The sequence below is a fragment of the Zea mays genome, chromosome 6, assembly GCF_902167145.1.
Source record: "Zea mays cultivar B73 chromosome 6, Zm-B73-REFERENCE-NAM-5.0, whole genome shotgun sequence".
Classification (NCBI taxonomy): Eukaryota; Viridiplantae; Streptophyta; class Magnoliopsida; order Poales; family Poaceae; genus Zea; species Zea mays.
The window spans coordinates 173801845-173824648 of NC_050101.1; the positions used below are offsets into that span (position 1 = coordinate 173801845).

A 22804-nucleotide genomic window follows, 5' to 3' on the forward strand; every position below is an offset into this window, starting at 1 on the left:
ATTTTATTGCTAACTGTCCCGACAATGATAGTGATCAGGATCAAGGGAGCAAGAGGGAGAAGAAGAAGAACTATAAGAAGGCAAAGGGCGAGGCGCATCTAGGCAAGGAGTGGGATTCGGATTGCTCCTCTTCCGACTCCGACAATGAAGGACTCGCCGCCACCGCCTTCAACAAGTCATCCCTCTTCCCCAACGAGCGTCACACATGCCTTATGGCAAGGGAGAAGAAGGTATGTACTCGAAACTCTACTTATGCTTCTTCAAGTGAGGACGAATCTAGTGATGAGGATGAAATAGATTATTCATGTTTATTTAAGGGCCTAGATAGAACCAAGGTAGATAAAATTAATGAATTGATTGATGCCTTGAATGATAAGAATAGACTTTTAGAAAAGCAAGAGGATTTGTTGTATGAAGAACATGACAAATTTGTAGAAGCACAAAAATCTCATGCTCTAGAAGTTAAAAGAAATGAAATGCTTTCTTGTGAATTATCTTCTTGCCATGAGACAATCTCTAACTTAAGGAGCATTAATGATGATTTGAATGCTAAGTTAGAAATAGCTAGTAAATCAACATCTTGTGTAGAAATTGTTGCAACTTGTAATAGGTGTAAAGACTTTGACATTGATGCTTGTAGTGAACACCTAGTTTCAATTTCCAAACCGAATGATGAATTGGCTAGTCTTAATGCTCAACTTAAGACTAGCAAGAGCGAATTTGATAAGCTGAAATTTGCGAGGGATGCCTACACGATTGGTAGACACCCCTCAATTAAGGATGGGCTTGGCTTCAAGAGGGAAGCCAAGAACTTAACGAGCCATAAGGCTCCCATCTCCGCCAAGGAGAAAGGGAAGGCCCCTATGGCAAGTAGTGCTAAAAAGAACCATGCTTTTATGTACAATGATAGAAGACAGTCTCATAGGAGTTGTAATGCTTTTGATTCACATGCCTATGATTCTTATTCTATGATTGCTTCCAGTTCTTCCTTTATGCATGGTAGAGATATGCCTAGGAAAAATGTTCATCATGTGCCTAGAAAGAATTTTGTTCATGTTCCTAGGAAAGTTATGGATGGTCCTTCTACAATATATCATGATTTAAATGCTTCCTTTGCTATTTGTAGAAAGGATAGGAAGATAGTTGCTAGGAAATTAGGGGCAAAATGCAAGGGTGATAAAACTTGCATTTGGGTCCCTAAGACAATTATGACTAACCTCGTAGGACCCAACAAGAGTTGGGTACCTAAGTCCCAAGCCTAAATTTGCCTTGCAGGTTTATGCATCCGGGGGTTCAAGCTAGATTATCGATAGCGGATGCACAAACCATATGACAGGGGAGAAGAAGATGTTCACCTCCTACGTCAAGAACAAGGAGCCCCAAGATTCAATTATATTCGGTGATGGGAATCAAGGCAAGGTGAAAGGATTAGGCAAAATTGCAATATCAAATGAGCACTCTATATCTAATGTGTTTTTAGTTGAGTCTCTTGGATATAATTTGTTATCTGTTAGTCAATTATGCAATATGGGATATAATTGTCTATTCACTAATGTAGATGTGTCTGTCTTTAGAAGAAGTGATGGTTCACTAGCTTTTTAAGGGTGTATTAGACGGCAAACTTTATTTAGTTGATTTTGCAAAAGAGGAGGCCGGTCTAGATGCATGCTTAATAGCTAAGACTAGCATGGGCTGGCTGTGGCATCGCCGCTTAGCACATGTAGGGATGAAGAACCTTCACAAGCTTCTAAAGGGAGAACACGTGATAGGTTTGACTAACGTACAATTCGAAAAAGATAGACCTTGTGCAGCTTGTCAAGCAGGTAAACAGGTGGGAGGAGCACATCACAGCAAGAATGTGATGACCACACATCAAGGCCCCTGGAGCTGCTACATATGGACCTCTTCGGACCTGTCGCCTATCTAAGCATAGGGGGAAGTAAATATGGTTTAGTTATTGTGGATGACTTTTCCCGCTTCACTTGGGTATTCTTTTTGCAGGATAAGTCTGAAACCCAAGGGACCCTCAAACGCTTTCTAAGGAGAGCTCAAAACGAGTTTGAGCTCAAGGTGAAGAAGATAAGGAGCGACAATGGATCTGAGTTCAAGAACCTTCAAGTGGAGGAGTTTCTTGAGGAGGAAGGGATCAAGCACGAGTTCTCCGCTCCCTACACACCACAGCAAAATGGTGTGGTAGAGAGGAAGAACAGGACGCTCATCGATATGGCGAGGACGATGCTTGGAGAGTTCAAGACCCCCGAGTGCTTTTGGTCGGAAGCCGTAAACACAGCTTGCCACGCCATCAACAGGGTCTACCTACATCGCCTCCTCAAGAAGACGTCGTATGAGCTTCTAACCGGTAACAAACCCAATGTATCTTACTTTCGTGTATTTGGGAGCAAATGCTACATTCTAGTGAAGAAGGGTAGAAATTCTGAGTTTGCTCCCAAAGCTGTAGAAGGGTTTTTGTTAGGTTATGATTCAAATACAAAGGCGTATAGGGTCTTCAACAAATCATCAGGTTTGGTTGAAGTCTCTAGCGACGTTGTATTTGATGAGACTAATGGCTCTCCAAGAGAGCAAGTTGTTGATCTTGATGATGTAGATGAAGAAGATGTTCTGACGGCCGCTATACGAACCATGGTGATTGGTGAAGTACGACCACAGGAACAAAAGGAGCAAGATCAACCTTCTTCCTCAACTATGGTGCATCCCCCAACTCAAGACGATGAACAGGTTCATCAACAGGAGGCGTGTGATCAAGGGGGAGCACAAGATGATCATGTGATGGAGAAAGAAACTCAACCGGCACCTCCAACCCAAGTTCGAGCGATAATTCAAAGGGATCATCCCGTCGATCAAATTCTTGGTGATATTAGCAAGGGAGTAACTACTCGATCTCGATTAGTTAATTTTTGTGAGCATTACTCCTTTGTCTCTTCTATTGAGCCTTTCAGGGTAGAGGAGGCCTTGCTAGATCCGGACTGGGTGTTGGCCATGCAAGAGGAGCTCAACAACTTCAAGAGAAATGAAGTTTGGACGCTGGTGCCTCGTCCTAAGCAAAATGTTGTGGGAACCAAGTGGGTGTTCCGCAACAAACAAGATGAGCACGAAGTGGTGACGAGGAACAAGGCTCGACTTGTGGTAAAAGGTTATGCCCAAGTCGCAGGTTTGGACTTTGAGGAGACTTTTGCTCCTGTGGCTAGGCTAGAGTCCATTCGTATTTTGCTAGCATATGCCGCTCACCATTCTTTCAGGTTGTTCCAAATGGATGTGAAGAGCGCGTTCCTCAATGGGCCAATCAAGGAGGAGGTGTACGTAGAGCAACCCCCTGGCTTCGAGGATGAACGGTACCCCGACCACGTGTGTAAGCTCTCTAAGGCGCTCTATGGACTTAAGCAAGCCCCAAGAGCATGGTATGAATGCCTTAGAGACTTTCTAATTGCTAATGCTTTCAAGGTTGGGAAAGCCGATCCAACTCTGTTCACTAAGACTTGTGACGGTGATCTTTTTGTATGCCAAATTTATGTCGATGGCATAATATTTGGTTCTACTAATAAAAAGTCTTGTGAAGAGTTTAGCAGGGTAATGACGCAGAAATTCGAGATGTCGATGATGGGCGAGTTGAACTACTTCCTTGGGTTCCAAGTGAAGCAACTCAAGGATGGCACCTTCATCTCTCAAACGAAGTACACGCAAGACTTGCTGAAGCGGTTTGGGATGAAGGACGCCAAGCCCGCAAAGACTCCGATGGGGACCGACGGACACACCGACCTCAACAAAGGAGGTAAGTCCGTTGATCAAAAGGCATACCGGTCAATGATAGGATCATTACTTTACTTATGTGCTAGTAGACCGGATATTATGCTTAGCGTATGCATGTGTGCTAGATTTCAATCCGATCCTAAAGAGTGTCACTTAGTGGCAGTGAAGCGAATCCTTAGATATTTAGTTGCTACGCCTTGCTTCGGGCTCTGGTATCCAAAGGGGTCCACCTTTGACTTGATTGGATATTCAGATTCCGACTATGCTGGATGTAAGGTCGATAGGAAGAGTACATCGGGGACGTGCCAATTCTTAGGAAGGTCCCTGGTGTCATGGAATTCTAAGAAACAAACCTCCGTTGCCCTATCCACCGCTGAGGCCGAGTATGTTGCCGCAGGAAAGTGTTGCGCACAACTACTTTGGATGAGGCAAACCCTCAGGGACTTTGGCTACAATTTGAGCAAAGTCCCACTCCTATGTGATAATGAGAGTGCTATCCGCATGGCAGAAAATCCTGTTGAGCACAACCGCACAAAACACATAGACATCCGGCATCACTTTTTGAGAGACCACCAGCAAAAGGGAGATATCGAAGTATTTCATGTTAGCACCGAGAACCAGCTAGCTGATATCTTTACCAAGCCTCTAGATGAGAAGACCTTTTGCAGGTTGCGTAGTGAGCTAAACGTCTTAGATTCGCGGAACTTGGATTGATTTATAGCATACATGTGTTTATGCCTTTGATCATGTTCCTTATGCATTTTGTTGCTTAGTTATGGTGCTCAAGTTGTACAAACACTTCCTGGACCTCACAAGTTCGTTGCAAAGTGATGCACATTTTTAGGGGGAGATGTGTTACAACTTGACCCTTTGAGACTAACCATGTGCTTGAGTTTGATGATTTAGTCTCGAAGGAGGTTTGAAAGGGAAAAGGTGGACTTGGACCATGAAAGACTTCCACTGCACTCCGATGAGAGGGTAACTTATTCCAAGTTCATCTCATGTACTCTTATTGCCTTTGCATTCTTACTGAAGATTTTGGTGAGGCAATGGGGTTCTAGGGCCAAGATTAATCCCGGTTTGGTGCTTGATGCCAAAGGGGGAGAAAATAAAGGCCAAAGCAATAAATGGATCAGCTACCACTTGAGAGATTTTGACAATAGTAGAATAGAGCTTTTGGTTTGTCAAAACTCTTTTATTGCCTCTCTTGTCAAAAGTTGGCTTCTTGTGGGGAGAAGTGTTGATTATGGGAAAAAGGGGAGTTTTTGAAATCTTGAATCAATTTCTCTTGGAATGACTCTCTTTATGTCTTAACATGTGTGTTTGACTTAGAGATAGAAATTTGAGTTTGATTTGCAAAAACAAACCAAGTGGTGGCAAAGAATGATCCATATATGTCAAATCTGATTCAAAACAAATTTAGGTCTTATTTGAAGTGATTTTGCACTTGTTCTACTTACTTTATGTTATGTTGGCATAAATCACCAAAAAGGGGGAGATTGAAAGGGAAATGTGCCCTTGGGCCATTTCTAAGTATTTTGGTGATTGAGTGCCAACGCAAGTGCTTTTGTGTTGATCTATGCAATGTGGTGGACAAAGTGCAAATCATGTCAAAAGGTATGTTTCTAGACTTAGTACATTATTTAATGGACTAATGTGTTGTGTCTAAGTGCTGGAAACAGGAAAAATCAAATTGAAAATGAGATGGCTTTGTTCAGCCAAAGTCTGCTCAGTCTGTGAGCACCGGACTGTCCGGTGGTGCACCGGACTGTCCGGTGGTGCACCGGACAGTGTTCGGTGCGCCAGACTGGCTCGAGCGAACTGGCCGCTCTCGGGAATTCACCGGCGACGTACGGCTATAATTCACCGGACTGTCCGGTGTGCACCGGACTGTCCGGTGAGCCAACGGTCGGCCGGGCCAACGGTCGGTCGCGCGATCTGCGCGGGACACGTGGCCGAGCCAACGGCTAGAAGGGGGCACCGGACTGTCCGGTGTGCACCGGACATGTCCGGTGCACCAATGGCTCTCTGTCTGCCAACGGTCGGCTGCGCCAGCTAAGGAAAGAAATCGGGCACCGGACTGTCCGGTGCGCCAAACGACAGAAGGCAAGAATTGCCTTCCCAGATTGCTCTCAACGGCTCCTAGCTGCCTTGGGGCTATAAAAGGGACCCCTAGGCGCATGGAGGAGGACACCAAGCATCCTTTGAGCACTATTGATCACTCACACATCATTATTGCGCACTTGTTCGACATTCTAGTGATTTGAGCTCCGTTCTAGTGTGCTAGCCATTTGAGCTTAAGTCTGGGTTCTGTGTGTGCGTGTTTGCTGTGATCTTTGTGTCTTGTGTGAGTTGCTAATCCCTCCCTTACTCCGTGATTCTTTGTGAACATCAAAAGTGTAAGGGCGAGAGGCTCCAAGTTGTGGAGATTCCTCGCGAACGGGATAAGAAAAGAAAAGCAAAACACTGTGGTATTCAAGTTGATCATTGGATCACTTGAGAGGAGTTGAGTGCAACTCTCGTCCGTTGGGACGCCACAACGTGGAGTAGGCAAGTTTTGTACTTGGCCGAACCACGGGATAAACCACTGTGTTATCTCTGTGTTGATCTCTTTGTGGTTATCGTATTGTGCAAGTTCTTCTCTCTAGCCACTTGGTGATTATTGTGCTAACACTTAACCAAGTTTTGTGGCTTAAGTTTTAAGTTTTACAGGATCACCTATTCACCCCCCCCCTCTAGGTGCTCTCAATGTCATCCCTCCACCAAGAACATGCATTCAGGCTCGTTCCCCACCAAACGTATGCATGCGGTCCTACTTTTTGACAGATCTGAACAATATGGCAACCACTAGGCACATGCATGTGGTTCCTATTTTATGTAGATTCAAAAATTATGGCAGGTCGTGCGAGTTTCCATTACATGCTCATAAATTTTGAATGGCATTTTCGTCCCACATCATACATGCAACAGTTGGATGGCTGATATCGCGCAAAGCATAAATCATTACAGAAAGTTGCATAAATTCCTACACCGTACATCATAATTTATGAGAAAAAAAATCTTAGTATGGGCTCAACCAACAACCGCATGCATAAACAAAAGATTGGAGGCGATCGTCGCCGGAGGACGCCGCCGAGGCCACCGGAACGGACGAGTTGATCATCGAAGGACGTCGGAGCCACCCATGTCTCGTGTGGCCGCCATCGCCGGAGACGATCGCGCGGAGCCACTCGTGTCTCCTGTGGCCACCACCGTCGCTAACGAAGCCTACTGCTTCTCGCACAACCGTCGGTGCCACCGGACCTGGGGTGCGCCGCTGCTACTCATCCGCTTCGAGAGCGCCATCGCCACTTGCCCGCCCATCTCGTGGGCGTCGCCGTCGCTCGATCCTGGGGGAGTGTCGCTGCTTGCCCACCCGCCTTAGGAGTGTCGTCGTCGGTCGCTCGCCTCGGGGCGCCACCGCTGCTCGCCCTCGGGATCGTTGCCGCTCGCACGCTCGAGGGAACTGTCGTCGCCGTAAAACCTAATCCATGGCATCTTATGGGTGTTTTATAGCCGCCCGGACCGGGTGTGGCTGAACCGGATGACACCTTTGGGCCAGAGCTTTTTCTAGTTATTGGAAGCCCAGAGCTCCAAATATATAAATTGTATAAACTATATATAGATAGATGATGTATATAAATATATGTGTATAATTATATGTCCGCGGTTATACCTGCGGGTTTATGGTACCCACGAGAGAGGGTATGGGTAACATACTATACCTGCCGCGGGTAACAGGTACGAGTGTGGATTTAATATACCTCTTATGAGTTTTAAACCCTTTGTCATCCCTATCCAAGTCACACGATGACAAGAGCAATGGCTCCACGAGTCTGGTCAGCTCAACGAGAGAGAGAAAAACTCCACAAGTATGGCTACAATATCCAGGAGGGGTCACTTTTATGCAGGCCCGTTCGGCACAATCGGATTTAGTCCCAACCTGAACGCTTCCGGTTCCCGGATTAAGTGAATCCGGTTGGTTCACTGAAACCTAGTGACCAATGCATCGGGCTCTGAAATCAAAACTTCAGCAAAAAGTCACATTTGTTTCCAAGCATGGTTTTAGCAAACGACTCTACACTTCTATTTTCTAAGATCAACTATGAGGCAAACTTTAGCAACCTGGTGTAAGCACTTGTTTGACTTGACAGCAAACCAATATCACATGGTTGACAGCAAATCAAGGTCATTTGTTAACAGCAACCTGGCAGTATGCATTATTAACAGCTTGTTTGACACTAAATATTTATCTACATGCATGGAAAGCATGGGACTGAATTGAGGGACAAGTAGCATGGGACTTGTTGGACACCAAAATGAGCAGCCGGACGTCCGCCCCTATAGACCGGACCATCCGTGGTGGCAGCGCGGACGGTCCGCGCGTGCGTGGAATCAGTTAGGGTTCCGGATTTCTAGTGGGATTTGTTAGCAAAACATGTGATATTAACTCGAGAACCGACTTGTAACAGGTCCACCGCGGATCGTCTACAGTGGCAGCGCGGACGGTACACGCGTGCGCAGGATCAGTTAGGGTTTCGGATTTCTAGCGGGATTTGTTAGCAAAACCTGTGATATTAACTCGGAAACCGACTTTTAATGGGTTCAGACCTTCTCTTTAATATAGATGAAGGGTTACGACCGTATGAAGAGTGCTAGTCGTGGTGGACAAACTACAAAACAAGATTCATGTAACAAAACTGAAATAATTAGTCAAACCATGTATTAACAAAACTGTTTGTAGGCAATACAGATCAACAAAACAAGACATGATGATGGTTTTTTAGATATATGCCATTATAAAAAACAAGTGTTCCAAACTTTGCGGGTTCATACTAGACAACATAGGATTTTGATAACAGTAAGATTTTGGGATGGAAAGAATTCTCTCTTATCTCATAGAAAGGGATTCAACAACTAGTTTTATGGTCTCGGATTCAACAACTAGTTTTATCTCATAGAAAGGGATTCAACAACTAATTTTGCATGGCGGCTATTTTTATTTAAATTTGGAAAGAAAGAACACACTCAATAACATATTAACACCCTAAAACATATGGAGAGGAATCCAGGCCTCCTTCCAGACTGGCAGACTGTGAATATAGGTGCCTTCCTACTGAAAGACATGGCGACTCAGCTGATCGTCAGCAATCATGGTTGTTCCTACTGAAAGAAGGAAGAAAAAAAAATAAAATCTAGCTGAAGGCATCTCCTGCTGATGCAATCTTGTTTCTTACGTAAGCCTATCTACAGCAGCTTACTCATACTCATATTCATACTACACTCTATAAACAGTACAATGTACAAGGCAAAACGATGCAAAACAGTGTTTCTGGAGACAATATAGGTGCAATGTACAACAGTTCACTCATATGGTCATCAAATACACTGTTCTAGATCGTTTTGTACTATACATTACACTGTTTGTAGAGTTTAGTTTAAATATGGGTATGAGCGTGGGTAAGCTGCCGGATATAGTCTAACTCCAGCAGCCCACTTCCCAACAGGAAAGGTATTAACAAAACGCCACATAACCTTGTTCCTTACATAACTCCAGCAACATAGTTTTTTATGCATTGGACTGATCCCATAACATATTTACATGTTGGTGACTCTAATCGTGTGAAGTTGCTTGGTGCCTTGGTGCAAATATCTGCACACAGGAGATGGGGTTCCTCAATTCCTTGGTGAAATGAACCCTGAAAAGAAAATACTGGCTTCCCTTGCTGCTGAAGAGCTCAACTTCCTTGGTATCTTTTCCTAATTCATGTCAATCAATTCTATATATCTTATTTTTAGGGATACGAGAGAGCGCTCTGGCTAATTCATGGATTCTACAAAGGGAATGGCGGGTGCGGTCATGTGAAGAAACCAGATTTCTTGATGCAGACGGAACCACAAGTCTTTGACCCAAGAGAACCCCAACCTATGAAGGAAACATCGCGCTGCCACGCCATCACTTCACATTGCCGTAACTCCAATCCAGACCAAGTTGGTTTTTGATTCCGGTCGAAACAAACAGCCAGAAAAGAGACGAACACCGTACCGATTGTTTCCGCCCGGAACAAGGGTCGGAACAGGTGGAACCGGCCGAACCGAACGGAGGAAAATCATGCGCACAAGTTCTACGTGAACGAGAACGAAATTACAGTTCTCCTTTGTGATTTCACAGCCTGATTCGTCCAGAAAAATTGTGTTTATATGTAGTGAAGCGCTAATCTACTTGTAGCTAGACATTCAGCACACAAGGCATCATGTGCAGCACTGTAGGTGACCGAGTCAAATAAGATTAACATTTATGTTCGTGAAAGCATGACCACACACAGGGATAGTTCCCCATTCTCGTCCCCACAGAACCCGATCCGACGAGGCCTATATTTTTCCCATTTTTGATTGACTAAGTTACCCCATCCTCGCTCGTCTACTGATAAAGGATTTTCTGCGGGAATTATGGATCGGGACCCATTGTCATCTCTAGGTGGTATTATGTGGGAGCGACACACTATGTGCGACTTCCTATCGTGTTACACTTTGATGATTTCTTACAGTCCATCTATAGGTTAACGATCCACTGTATGCGAGAAGCAGATAAGAGGAGCAGACATATGCACTATGTGAGAACATTGTATCAGGTACGTGAGAACTGGGTGCCCGAAGAAGGCCCAAAAGCCTCCCCTCCCCCCCCAAAAAAAAAGACGACCCACCAACCGACGGGCCCACCTGCCGAGCAACCCGGTGGGGACGAAACTATCGACTGACCCGTTCGCCGAGCAACCCCGTGGGCAAAAGCCCCCCCCCCCCCCCAAAGACGGCCCACTAACTGATGGGCCCACCTGCCGAGAAACCCGGCAAGGCGGGACTGTCGACCAACCCGGCGGGGCGGGACTGCCGACCAACCTGTCTGACGAGCAACCAAGCGGGGCGGGAATGGCGACCAACTCGCTCGCCAAACAACACTGTCAAGCGAGGCGTGGCTGCCAATCAACCTGCCTACCGAGCAACCGGCGAGGCAGGGCTGCCGATCAACCTGCCTAGGGCTGGACGAAATACTAATGGCTCTATAACTCGCTCGATTCGGCTTGTTTTAATTTTGTAGCGAGCCCAGCTAGCATTCTAGCTCGGTTCTCTAATGAGCCAGCTCGGGTTAGCTCGTAAGTCAGCTCGCAAGCCAAACGAGCCAAGCCACAACACAAATTTGTCTAGTCGTTGGTGTCGTCTCATCTCTCATAGTCTTGTTTTCTCGTAGTTATGATTTGTGATATGGACATGTGTGGATGTGCCATGTGCTTAAATATTTGCATTATTGCATGGCTACATACCTACATTGCATATTTAATATTTGATTATTGGTTATGGTTTTGTGAACTTTGTTTCTTGCAGCATATGATGTTAGTGTTGTGCAATGAAATGTTATATGTTTGAGGAATGGATGATGAATTGCTTTATAACGGTTTGTTGCTATCTTATTATAATAAGGGTTTGTAAATCTGTAAGTTAATACATATTTAGTTATTTAATTTAATATCAAAAGTTAGAAGCTAGTATGATGATACCATAATAATATTATAAAGATTTTGGGTTTGTAGTATTAAACATTTAAAATATGATTTTTCGGTTATATATATTTATGTACATAGATCTTTGTATTTAGTTGTGTGACTCGCGAGCCTAACGAGCTGGCTCGAGCTTCCTAACGAGCCCACTCGAGCTAGATGTTTAGCTCGTTATTATAACGAGCCGAGTCGTAACGAGCCGAGCTGGCTCGATATCCACCCCTAAACCTGTCTGTCGAGCAACCCAGCAAGACGACAACCGGCTCTTAGACGAACACCTCTACAAGGGGAAGAGCCGACCTAGTACTATCAACTCACGACGGCATGATAAGACAAAATCATCACCAAGTCGTGTCTAGACCATGGGAGCAGTACCGAAGGGTCTCTATCAAGCACAACGATGAATATGTATCCCCGCTGACCAGTGAGACCAGTTAACTCCAGCTGTAGGGACCTCAGCATCAGGGTCTCTACAGTGATGCGTACGCTAGAGGGGATGAGACGATACGCCATATCAGACATACGCCTACATATGATGAAAGGTGACACAAGATGAAGTTGTACCGAAGACATCCCTAAACCTCACCTCGAGCTGACTCTGCAGGACCCACCAAGCACCGGTATGTATATATCAGAATAGTTACAGGAACCCATATGGCGAACGGACAATATGTGACGCCATACCAGGGGTATGGTTGGGCACGACCTAGCATACGACACCATAGGGGCTACGATGTCCAAAAGAAAGAGGCCAAACTCCACCCCGATAAAATACAAGTTCTCATTGTAAAGTCTAACCTTGAGCTATAAAAGGGCAAGACAACCCCATCTTCACAGACATCCAATCTGATCCAATCCATCCACAACTGTACACAAGCACCCAATTGTAACACGCTCCAAACAATACACGATCAGCACTACACTAGATTAGGGCTCCGGCCTGAACCAGTATATCTCCTGTCTCAGATCCGCCTTCGAGCTCTCTATAGCTCATCATTCAGAGTAAGTCTGCGATAGCACCCCTCCTGAACACAAATCTTATTATCTCCGGTTCCCGAAACTACGACACATTGAGTTGTGCATGAATTTCTATCGTGTTGGATTTGGTGTTTTTTTTTACTATCCATCTTTGAGTTAACGGTCTATTGGTAGGCGAGAACTTGGACAGACAAACTGATCCATATGTGAATGTGATGTTACTCGCCACGTCTTTCATAAATTGAGGGTTTCTTTATCCCCACCAAAACAACAGTACACGCGCCGGAACCGGAAGTCATGCCACGTAGGACGTGTGAATGTGATGTTTGGCCAAATGGGTGGCCCGGCCCGGGCTCGGTAAAGCCAGGCCCGTTTTGGGCCCGGCCCGCCAGGCACGGTTAGAAAACCGGGCCGGCCGTCTAAGCCCGCGAGCTCAATTTCCTGTCCGAGCCCGGCCCGCAACGGGCCAAAAAGCGGGCAAACAGGCCGGTAAGCACGTTTTAGTGCAAAAAAGTGGGCTTAACGGGCTTAGGGGTAAACGAGCCGTGCCGGGTTTGTCCACCGTGCCTAGTTTCCTGTCCGAGCCCGGTCCGCTTATTCGTGTCGGGCCAGTCCGGGCTCGGACCATGCCCAAACAGTGGGCTTCGTGCCGGGCTCGTGGATCTTGTGCTTATTGGTCATCTATAGATGTTACCCCACCTGCCCCAGAAGCTGCCTAGCCCATTGCCGACACCGGCAGGATTCCGTTGTCTCTTTTCCCGAACGAAGTACTTGACACTAGCTGCCTCCGTCCAAAAGAATAGCACGTGCCAAAGCAACATCTGAATTGAACCGGGGACCTCCAGTGACAAGTGACATCGACTCTGGCAACAGCCTTTTAGCTCGTAGTTCACCATGAACTTAAACGAGCAGTACGGGTTCTGCAACTCTGGGTTCGCAGTTTACCTACAACAAAGCTGAAATGCTAGTAGGGGTAGACACAACCACACAAGAGCGAGCAAGCAGTACATATTCTTCAGCTCTGCTCTGGCTGCGCAGTTTACCTAGAACATAAGTAACAACAGAAATACTAGTGGCGTAGACACAGCAACACAACAACACACGTTTTTATTCTGATGATGAAGATCCCCTGCTTCTAAGCTGAACCATCACCGGTCTAGAAGCAGAGTTAGAGCCACATCCATTCTTATTCCGAAGAGCCCTCCTGCTGCCAGGCCAAATCACTTGGTGGCAATGAACAACCCCCACCTCTGCTCGCCGGCAGAGCTCCGTTTCAGCTTCGCGTTCCAGCCATTCACAATGTCGTCATAGTCCTCCTGCCAACAGCATATGGAATGGAAGAAATCAGAGGCGCCTTCTCAAAAGAAGCATGACCACAAGTCAAGGAGGCCATGAATTAGTTGGTAAGCTCCTTGATGCATCACCTGGGTGAAGTCTGCCAGGAAAGCGTCTTTGTTCTTTTCAACTTCACCTATCTCCCTCTGTAGAACATTCAAGAACTGGGGGAAAAAGCATATGGAAATGGGTAAAATATCCATGGCATAGTTGATTCCTAAAACAATTGAAGGCACAGTGGTAAAACAGAAGGTTGAGGTCATGCATCATTAAGTCTTCTCTCAACTTAAAAAAGAAAAAAAGATATCCAGCCCCTTCTATTCAGATTTCACCTTCAGCTAGCATTATAATATACAAGAAAAGGAACCGCTCAACAACAAGAGGATGATTTCCAGACAGGGTGATAACCTGCTCAGTGCGATCTTCCGCGATGACATTATGAAAACCAGCATCCTTCAGCATCTGGGTTGCCATATAACCAGTCGTTAGAGGAGCTCACCCTTCTGATCCACGTATTCCAATGCAAGTAGACAGATAATACGTGGCTGTAACAGTAGAAACAAACCTGTCCATAAGCCTTCACGTCGTGAAGGTCATAGCCTCTCTGCTTAATGTACGCAGCAAATTCTTCTGATGGTTTTCCAGGATTCTTACAGTAGTCGCTGATTAGGACTTTGCCGCCGGGCTTTAGCCATTTGAAGAAGCTTCTGAACAGAGCAGGCTTGTCCTATAATAAAACAAAGCGGGGCATCTGTCAGGAATATGGATTTTGATGCTAACTTTAACATTCAGATGTCATCAACAACCTAAAGGACGACATCTTGGATACATTTTTCCCTGAAACCAACTTCGAGTACATTTATCAATTTGGTATATACTACATACAAGGAGAAAGAGTGCCACAACTTAAGTTGTTTTCACCTGAAGATGCATTTCTTCTATTCCATGATATAACTGTGGAAATAAGTAGTAACTACTTACACGGAAAAGGATTGAATTATAGAGTGAAACATACTTGTATGTGAAGGATGGTGTCACGGCTGTAGATGACGTCAAAACTATTTTCTGGGTAATCCTTTGTGGTGCAATCAGCAACTTCGAATTCAACAGAGCACTTGCGTCCAATGGCACGTTCAATTGCAAATGAAACCATGTTCACCGAAAGATCAATACCAAGAACATGGACATCATAGTTTGCAGCCATGTAAAAGTCGCCGCCTCCAATTCCACATCCGACATCAAGTACTTTCTGGCCCGGTTTAAGATCGAGCATGCCCACAAATTCCTTTGTAGTCTCTGTTCATGAAACGGATACAGTGTGATCTATGTATAGCATAAATGATTGGTGAGTTAGCAGTAAACAAAGGCAATTGATGGGCTCACCGATTCCACCAGTGCTCACAAAACCTTCACCAAAGACACGCTCATAACGTAATATCCCACTTGTTTTGTATTGCACGTTGTCCAGGAATCTTTGAAAATCTCTGTCTTCTGTTGATTTTACCTTTTCCCATAACCAGCATATCTGTAGATATTATTTACTTATGTCAGTCAGTAATTTCAATTTAACTGCAACACAAGATTTAACAAGCGCATTCAAGCACAGAAGTACCTGGTTTTGATTCTTCTTGTTTTTGACATAAGCCCCAATGCATTTACAGGTCACTAGAGAAAGTTCAAACGAACCTCCATCTTGATCAAATGAATGGCCCTCTTTAAATACCTGTGTGCACAAAAATATTAGCTACTGGAAAACAATGATAGAGTATGGTTTATTAGTGACCAACCGATTGTATATATGGAAGATAAAACCTAGCTCTTTGGTACCTTGGTATAAAACCTTGGTTCTCGATAGTGTGTTGGGTTCACCTTCCTTTTGGAATCTCCAGATTGGTGAAAACATGATTCTCTAAAGAAAATATGGCCTCCGACCTTTAACCATTTTACCATTTTCCCCACAAGCTTTTGGACCTATAATATGAGTTAACAGTTAAAAACTTACAGTAATGAAAAGCGAGGTTTTAAGTATTAATTTTTTTTCCAAAAAAAATTGTTTAGAGCTTTCTAGTATGGGTGTTGTTTATTGAAGTGAGATCAGATGAAAGATGGAATCGATTGATGCATGTAAATATTCTACACTTCTTCTGAAAAGAGTGGTCATAGCGCACCAGCATTCATAACTCATAAGTATTTCCGGTTCTTACCTCCTCATCTGAAAGATACATTAATAGCCAGTTTGAAAATATCAGATCAACAGAGTTATCTTCAATCTTCAAGTCGTTAGATGTCACATCGGCACACCTGAAGGTTATGTTCTTGTGATGCCCATTTATGCTTTGGTTCTACAAGAAGAGAAAGAAGTGAAAACTTGTGTAACTAAGCACATAAGTATTTCATTCAGATGCATGAGAATCCAGAGGTAGAAAACGCACCTTCTTAATCACACTTTCAATAAAGTCTAGTGCCAGAACGTGCCCAGCTTCTTTTGCCAGATCTCCAGTAAAGCGTCCAATTCCAGCACCGAGTTCTAGAACTGATTTCCCTTTGTAAGAGGGAAGCAAAGACAGGATCTGCAGATCGGTAGTGAAAATTTGAGTACTCAAATTGTTACTGAACATTTTTTTCCCACAAAACATGATTTAACTAAGACATGACTTGGTGCTCTTCCTTTATTGAAAAAAAAACAGTGTACTATTCATCGGTTATGATGAACGTAGGAGGGTAGGCCTGGTATAGTGGCGAGTCACGGGTTCAAAACAGCCTCACCCTCTAGCGCTGGATCTGCCCTTTCCTACTGACTTCTCTAGAGTCTACTCATTTCCCTGCTCGCTTTATAGACCCTACTTAGCCTTTGGCGTAGGGTCTATCTTTTTTTATCGATTAAATGATTAAGTTACGATACTATGATCTCATAAGTCTCCAAGTCAACTGTACAGTTTCATAATCGTTCTGCACTGTTTCATAATTGATACCAGCAAGCAACGAGGCACAGATATTATGTTGTCATTTAGTTTAGTGCACATCTCTGTTGAGCTCATATTAGCAAAGCACGTTGAACGTCGTCAAGCCACGTCACAAGCACTTAGTGCTAAAATAAGAAAGGATTTGTTAGCGGTTCGTTTGGCTTTGCAATTGGCTAGGTGTCAAGTCTGAGGATGTTCAGATTTGAAGCAGTGAATCTGCTGGTCTCAGGACATAACTGGAACGGAGCATACACACTCAAAAGGCAAGTGTCAGCATCAGTGTCTCTGCCTCAGCTGTCAGCTCTAACGCTTTCTTAAAAAAAATCGTCACGTTTTCGTTGATCAATATATCGCCGATGCGACTGTCCTGGGAAAAAAATTACTGTCCAGTTATGAACATATCGAGCAGTTGCTGTCAAGGCAACTTTTTCCCAGAGGGTGAACGCTGAACAGAGGCCATGCCGTGCCATTACAGCACGGGCCAATCATTTTTCTGCGTCCGAGATATGGCAAGATTCCGGTATGGACAGAACGTAAGCACCCCCAAAAAAAAGTAAATCATTCAGCAGCAGCAGCAACGGAAACGAAAACGGGGGGAGCCGGAGAGGAGGATGTTGATGCAGCACCTCGGGTCGCTCTTCCTTGTCGAGGTCGGCGGCGCGGGAGTCGAGCATCATGGACTCGACAGTGAGGCACTTGGAGTGCTCCTCCCAGTAGCTCTTCTGCACCTTGCGCTCCACCTCCCCGATCCCTGCACGCGCGACGCAGCCGCCGCCGAAAACAAAACCCATGTCAGATCGCATCAACCCAACAGAACAGAACCCTTCCCGTCCGCCAACCAGCCCAGAAAACCCTTCCCTCCCGTCTCCGCCCACCACCTGTTCGAGTTCGGCCCGGCACTACGGCGAGCAACAGTAAGGGGGGATCCGCGGGCCCGCCCGTCAACTTACCATTCGCAACGGCCACCACGGGGACGCCGACGGTGTCCATCTCTCGAGTCCTTCCTTCCTTCCTTTACGGACGACGGTAGGTGTGTTGGGTTTTATTTCTTTCCGTTCTCTTTCGTTGTCGTCTACGGCGTTATAAAAGCTGCAGCGCGAGGAGAGCCGGATCGAGGGGTTTTCGGTTGCGCTGCGTGCGTGGGGCGGGTGCGTTTCAGGCGCCCTCGACTGCGCGGCGGGAGCGGGAGAAGCCGCGGGAGCGGCAGTTGTGGGCGAGGCCCCGCTGCTGCATCAACCGGATCACCAGCGCCCGAGCGTCCGGACCAGCGCGCGCGGCGGCGGGGCGGGCGGGCGGGGACGGGATCGGGTCAAGAGGACAGGGGGGTGTCCGCTCGCCGGGTGGAGAGGAGAGAGTGGGAATGGTGTGATGGATGAACGGGAAGGAGCGGTGAACGGGTCCTGCGGAGGGGGGCGGGGCTTTATAGGTGCGCGGCGGCGCGGTTGGGACTTGGGCGATGCAGCGGTGGGGAAGCGAGAATCCCCGTGAAGATCTGGGTGGGGCAGTGCGCGCCCTCGGATCGTCTGCTCCCGTTGGAAGAGCCGCGCCATGGCCGTCCGTCCCGTCTCTCGTCTCGTCTCGACCTCGGTTAACATCTCTGCTGCATCCCAGCCCAGACTCCCAGCGCGGTTGCGAGTGCGCGGGCCGCGCCGAACTGAGCAACCCCACTGTTACGTGCCTAAACATTCTACGAGTATTATTGCCGCCGAGGCCCGAGGTGCATGGACCAGACTACCAGAAATAACTAGTACTAAGTCTTTTTATTATTTTACTCTAAGTTTAACCGACTTATTTTATTTAAAATATTTGTGAGACTGACCGCAGCCGTGACCAATTTTTCTCCTATATCACTTTTTGTATCATATCATCAATATTTCACCCCCTAAATTTTCATCTCCCGCAGCGGTTCCCTCTATATTATCCCTTATACTCCACTACAATTATAAAATATCATTATCTAACTCTTTTCATCTTTTATTACTATTTTTTCAACTATTAAATAGGGGAGCACTGTGCAAAGAGGCGCTACAGTGCTCCCCTTGATCTGGGGGAGCAGCGCGGCATCCCCTAGCGCTGCAACGCGTACGGGGCATTTGGAGGCCAGCGCTGCGCGCTTAGAGGCCCCCTACGCGTATACAGTGCTAGGGGAGGGGGCACCGTGCGGCATGCGCCGCGGACGGTCTGAAGATGTGCATGGACCAGACTACCAGAAATAGCTAGTACTAAGGGTCCGTTTGGTTGGTCTATGGCTGTGAAAAAGCTGCTATGGGCTGTGAGCTGTGAAAAAAATTGTTGTGAGTTGTGAGCTGTTAAAAAACTAAAAAAACTGTTTGGTGGAAACCACTAAAAACTGTTAAAATTTATTCGATATATGTTTTCACAGTTCCATCCGAAAGCCACTAAAAGCAGGTTTAGGGGTGCTTTCAGTTTTGCACTGCGAGAAAGTCGGCTTTTAGAAAAAAAGCTGTTTCCTGGATCCATCCTTTTGGTTTGCCTTTTGGCTTTTAGGGGATAAAAGCCAAAGTCAAAAGCCAAATCAAACACACCCTAAGTCTTTTGACTTTTTTATTTCAAGTTTAACCGACTTATTTTATTTAAAATATTTATGAATACATAAAAAATAGTTGATAGTTAAAGTACGTTGTATGATAAACTAAATTAGAATAAAAATAAATAATAACGGTCAAACTTGGTCTCAAAAGTCAAAACCACATCATTTTGTGACGGAGGGAGTAGCTGATTGCGCATGCACCGCTGTGCTCTTCCCAATCCCATGAGGCCAGAGCCCAGAACGGAACAAGTTTCGCATGTCAGCTTTTTCCTCAATCCCGAGAGTGTTTTGCATGTTTGCAATATATAGCATCGTTCGGGTTTAACGGCACGTTTGGATCGTAGTGTTAAAGTTATAACTTTTATAATTTAAACTTTAGCGCTTCGACACCTAAACCAGAGTGTTAAAAGTGAAGTGCTAAATTTTATCTTTCAATAGCATAGCAGTTTAACTCTTTAAGATGTGCTAATTTTAGCACCCTTCTAAATTTTAGCATATAATATCCAATCAGGCCCTAAGAAATATAAAAAATGAACGAGATTATGGACCATGCGTTGCTTATTTTGGTTGGCGACGCTGCTGGCGTGCGGCGTGTTTAGCCTGCCTTTATTTCTTTCTTCCGAAATTTGTTTAGCTTTTTTAAAAAAATACCGGTGTTCCTATCGTCGAAAAAATGGAAGGCATTTTATGGAAATATAACATTTCTATCTTTTTTATAATAAAACATAGCCAAACTTATAACATATAAACGACATACAGTTGAGATAATATCATAATAACATGCAATAGTTATGCAGAATATAGTTTAATGGGAAAAAATAACTGTTATAGTTGTTCAATGCAAGATATTATTTTTGTAGATCCAAAACATATGGCAAACGTCATAGATAATAAAACCCAAACTCTCCTGTAATTTAGAAACGTTTAACTAGATGTCCATACTAAGGATGTGAATTTGAGAAACCACATTTATAGCAAACGTAGATGAGGAAAACAAACCATGTTTCTTGTTTTTTTTCCAAATAAAAAAACTGTAAGCTACGACGACATGGGACAATTTTGGTCCTTGCATTCTTTTGTGCTTCACGTGACCGGGGCCGTTAGACGCGTGGTGTGCATCTGGTGGGCGAATTCTGGTGTTGCGTAGGACGGCGGGGGATGCTGTGTGGGTGTTGCCTGAGGTGGAGGCAAATAATTGGGCATGGTGGATTCCCTTTGGTACCCTGGCCCCCACTTGATTGGTGTTTTCGTCTCTTTCATGATGATACTACCGCACTGGTAAAAAAAATCAGTCCTTTTTACTCCATCCGTTCCAAATATATGTTTGTTTCAGAGTTAAAGCGTCTAAAATTCGTCAAATTCGTGGATTCTTCAACAATTATACTTTTCATATTATACTTGATGTCATATATTTTTTGTAATTTAAGTTAAACTCGAGACGCTTTTCCTCTCTACAGAAATTGAAATAATTTATAATTTAAATGGATTGAGCATAAGATAATGCGTAGTTTGTCTGCTAGGAATCGAGAAAGGTCGTTTATGCAGAAAACCGTATGCGCGCTGTTGCTCTGGCTCTCGGAGCGAGAGGCCACGTGGTCGGGCATGAGGCTGACACCTTCTTTTAGCGGCATGCGGACTGTTGAGGATCGTCTCCTTCTGTGTGCCGTGCAGCTGTGCTGAAAATGACGACACTACGCAATGGTGCCTGAACATACTATATCTATATATATATATATATATATATATATATATATATATATATATATATATATATATATATATATAGTATTTAGAGCCCTGGGCTCTCTCTAACTACATGAAGCCCCGACCAGACACCGACCAGGTGCTCTGACCGGCGCGCACGCTTTACTGGTTTACTGTAATACACTGTTACGTCAATTATAAATACGAGTTATGCTCCTTTTTGTTATCGTTTACACTCTTTTGGTGTGCGCACGTCTCGCGGCATCCGGGCCCACGAAAAGATCGTGTTCTCGCAATCTAGGCAGTTTACGTAATCCGGGCCCACGAATCAAGGAACTGAGCCGTCGTTTTCTCAGCTCAGCTCTCCCGTAACTATCGCTCCCGCCGAACCCTAGCCAAATCCGCCGCCGTATGCTGCTTCTCCTCGGCGCCCGGCGAACCCTAGACTAACCGCCGCTGTCGCATTAAGATTCTCCCCCGCAGTTCCCCCGCCGTCGCATTCTCCTTCACCACCGCAGAGACCCGCCCTCGCCTTCTCCGCCGCACGCCCTCGCCTTCTCCGCCGCACACAGGCCGTGGCCTTGTTTTTCGTCTCCGGCAAGGGCCCCGGAATCGAGGAGGCGGTTGTGCCGCCCCTGCGTTCTCCTACTCGTCAGAGACCGAGACCTCGATCTTCTCCACCGCGGCGGCCGAACGCCGAGTCCCCTACCCCGTCACGAGGTCCGTCCCCAACGTCGAGTCCCCGACGCATTTGACACAGCCCCGCGTCGCGTTGGGTTGTCCCCTGCACAGGTGTATCGGATTCAGCCGCCCTCCAGGCCCATCCACATTCCGGTAAGCCATCAACCTTTAACTCTTCCAATCTGAATCGTAGATAGAGTTCACATTATTATTTTGCCAATTGCTTGATTTATCAAATACCAATTCATTATAAATTTATAGTTAATTGGAGACACAAATGTATACTATGCAATCTATCACACCTTTATGCAGTTTACAATATTTTGTTTATGTTGATTTGTTGACAGAAGTATGATCCATACATCAATACATTATGCCATAAAACCTATTGCTGTTCAAATTGGGCTAGCTCACACGAAATAACCAGGTTATACATTAATTAGATGTCGCATATGAGCAGATTTTTTTTGATCAAGTTAGTCTCACAAGTTTATGCAATTTACAATATTGTGTTATGCTGATTTGTTGACACAAGTATGATCCATACATCAATACATTATGCCATAAAACCTAATGCTGTTCAAATTGGGCCAGCTCAAACGAAATAACCAGGTTATACATTAATTGGATGTCGCATATGAGCAGATTTTTTTATCAAGTTAGTCTCATAAGTTTATGCAATTTACAATATTGTGTTATGCTGCTTTGTTGATACATTTATGCAATGTATGGTCATGAACTGATCTGAATTGACTTTGTGCTTATCTTTTTTTTTGATCCTTTACGTATTTTATGTATATGTGTTGTTTCATTTTGGTAGGAACATCAGTGATGAAGAACGTAGACTGACCACCTTCCAATCCAAAACGGATCATAATCCAGTCTACTCAGGAGTGCTTCAGCGTTGACATACCCCGTGCTCCGGCGGGGACTGTTAGACCCGAGACAAGGCGTGCTGCTGATGAGGATGATGACTTTATGCCATCATCCAAGAAGCGTAAATTGGACGACAGCCCTGGGAAAGTTTTGAAGAAGGTAGTCACTAAGCGGAGGAAAGCAGTGCCCCCACCCCGACAGGTTAGATATTTATGTCTATGGCAATATATCATTTTTATGCGTGAAATCATGTTGTCTTGATGTCTGAGTTAAACATTGTGTTGCGATTATGCACATGTAAATGTTTACAATATTCATTTTATATATTTTTCCCAGCAGAAGCTGAACGTCAGATGCAA

General features: G+C 45.1%; 1 protein-coding gene across 1 annotated transcript; it reads right to left on the bottom strand.

Moving 5' to 3' along the window:
• Positions 1-13143: 13143 nt before the first annotated feature.
• On the bottom strand, positions 13144-18012 carry LOC100383478 (Phosphoethanolamine N-methyltransferase 3). Its single transcript, NM_001176126.1, has 12 exons — positions 17584-18012; positions 17260-17384; positions 16103-16240; positions 15875-16012; positions 15498-15641; positions 15283-15393; positions 15054-15195; positions 14686-14966; positions 14236-14397; positions 14079-14132; positions 13760-13834; positions 13144-13651 (listed from the first exon to the last, which is right to left on the bottom strand). Exons 1-12 carry the CDS (start codon positions 17621-17623, stop codon positions 13556-13558), a joined length of 1506 nt encoding a protein of 501 aa, NP_001169597.1. The 5' UTR covers positions 17624-18012; the 3' UTR covers positions 13144-13555.
• Positions 18013-22804: the final 4792 nt, after the last annotated feature.

What these genes read in the sequence shown, in the direction of transcription:
- LOC100383478 (NM_001176126.1), bottom strand. Translation starts at nt 17,623, where the DNA reads ATGGACACCGTCGGCGTCCCCGTGGTGGCCGTTGCGAATG. An exon ending in TGTGAGCACTGGTGGAATCG is followed by an intron (nt 14,967 to 15,053) that starts GTGAGCCCATCA and finishes TTTCATGAACAG; the next exon opens with AGACTACAAAGGAATTTGTG. An exon ending in ACACCATCCTTCACATACAA is followed by an intron (nt 14,398 to 14,685) that starts GTATGTTTCACT and finishes GTTTTATTATAG; the next exon opens with GACAAGCCTGCTCTGTTCAG.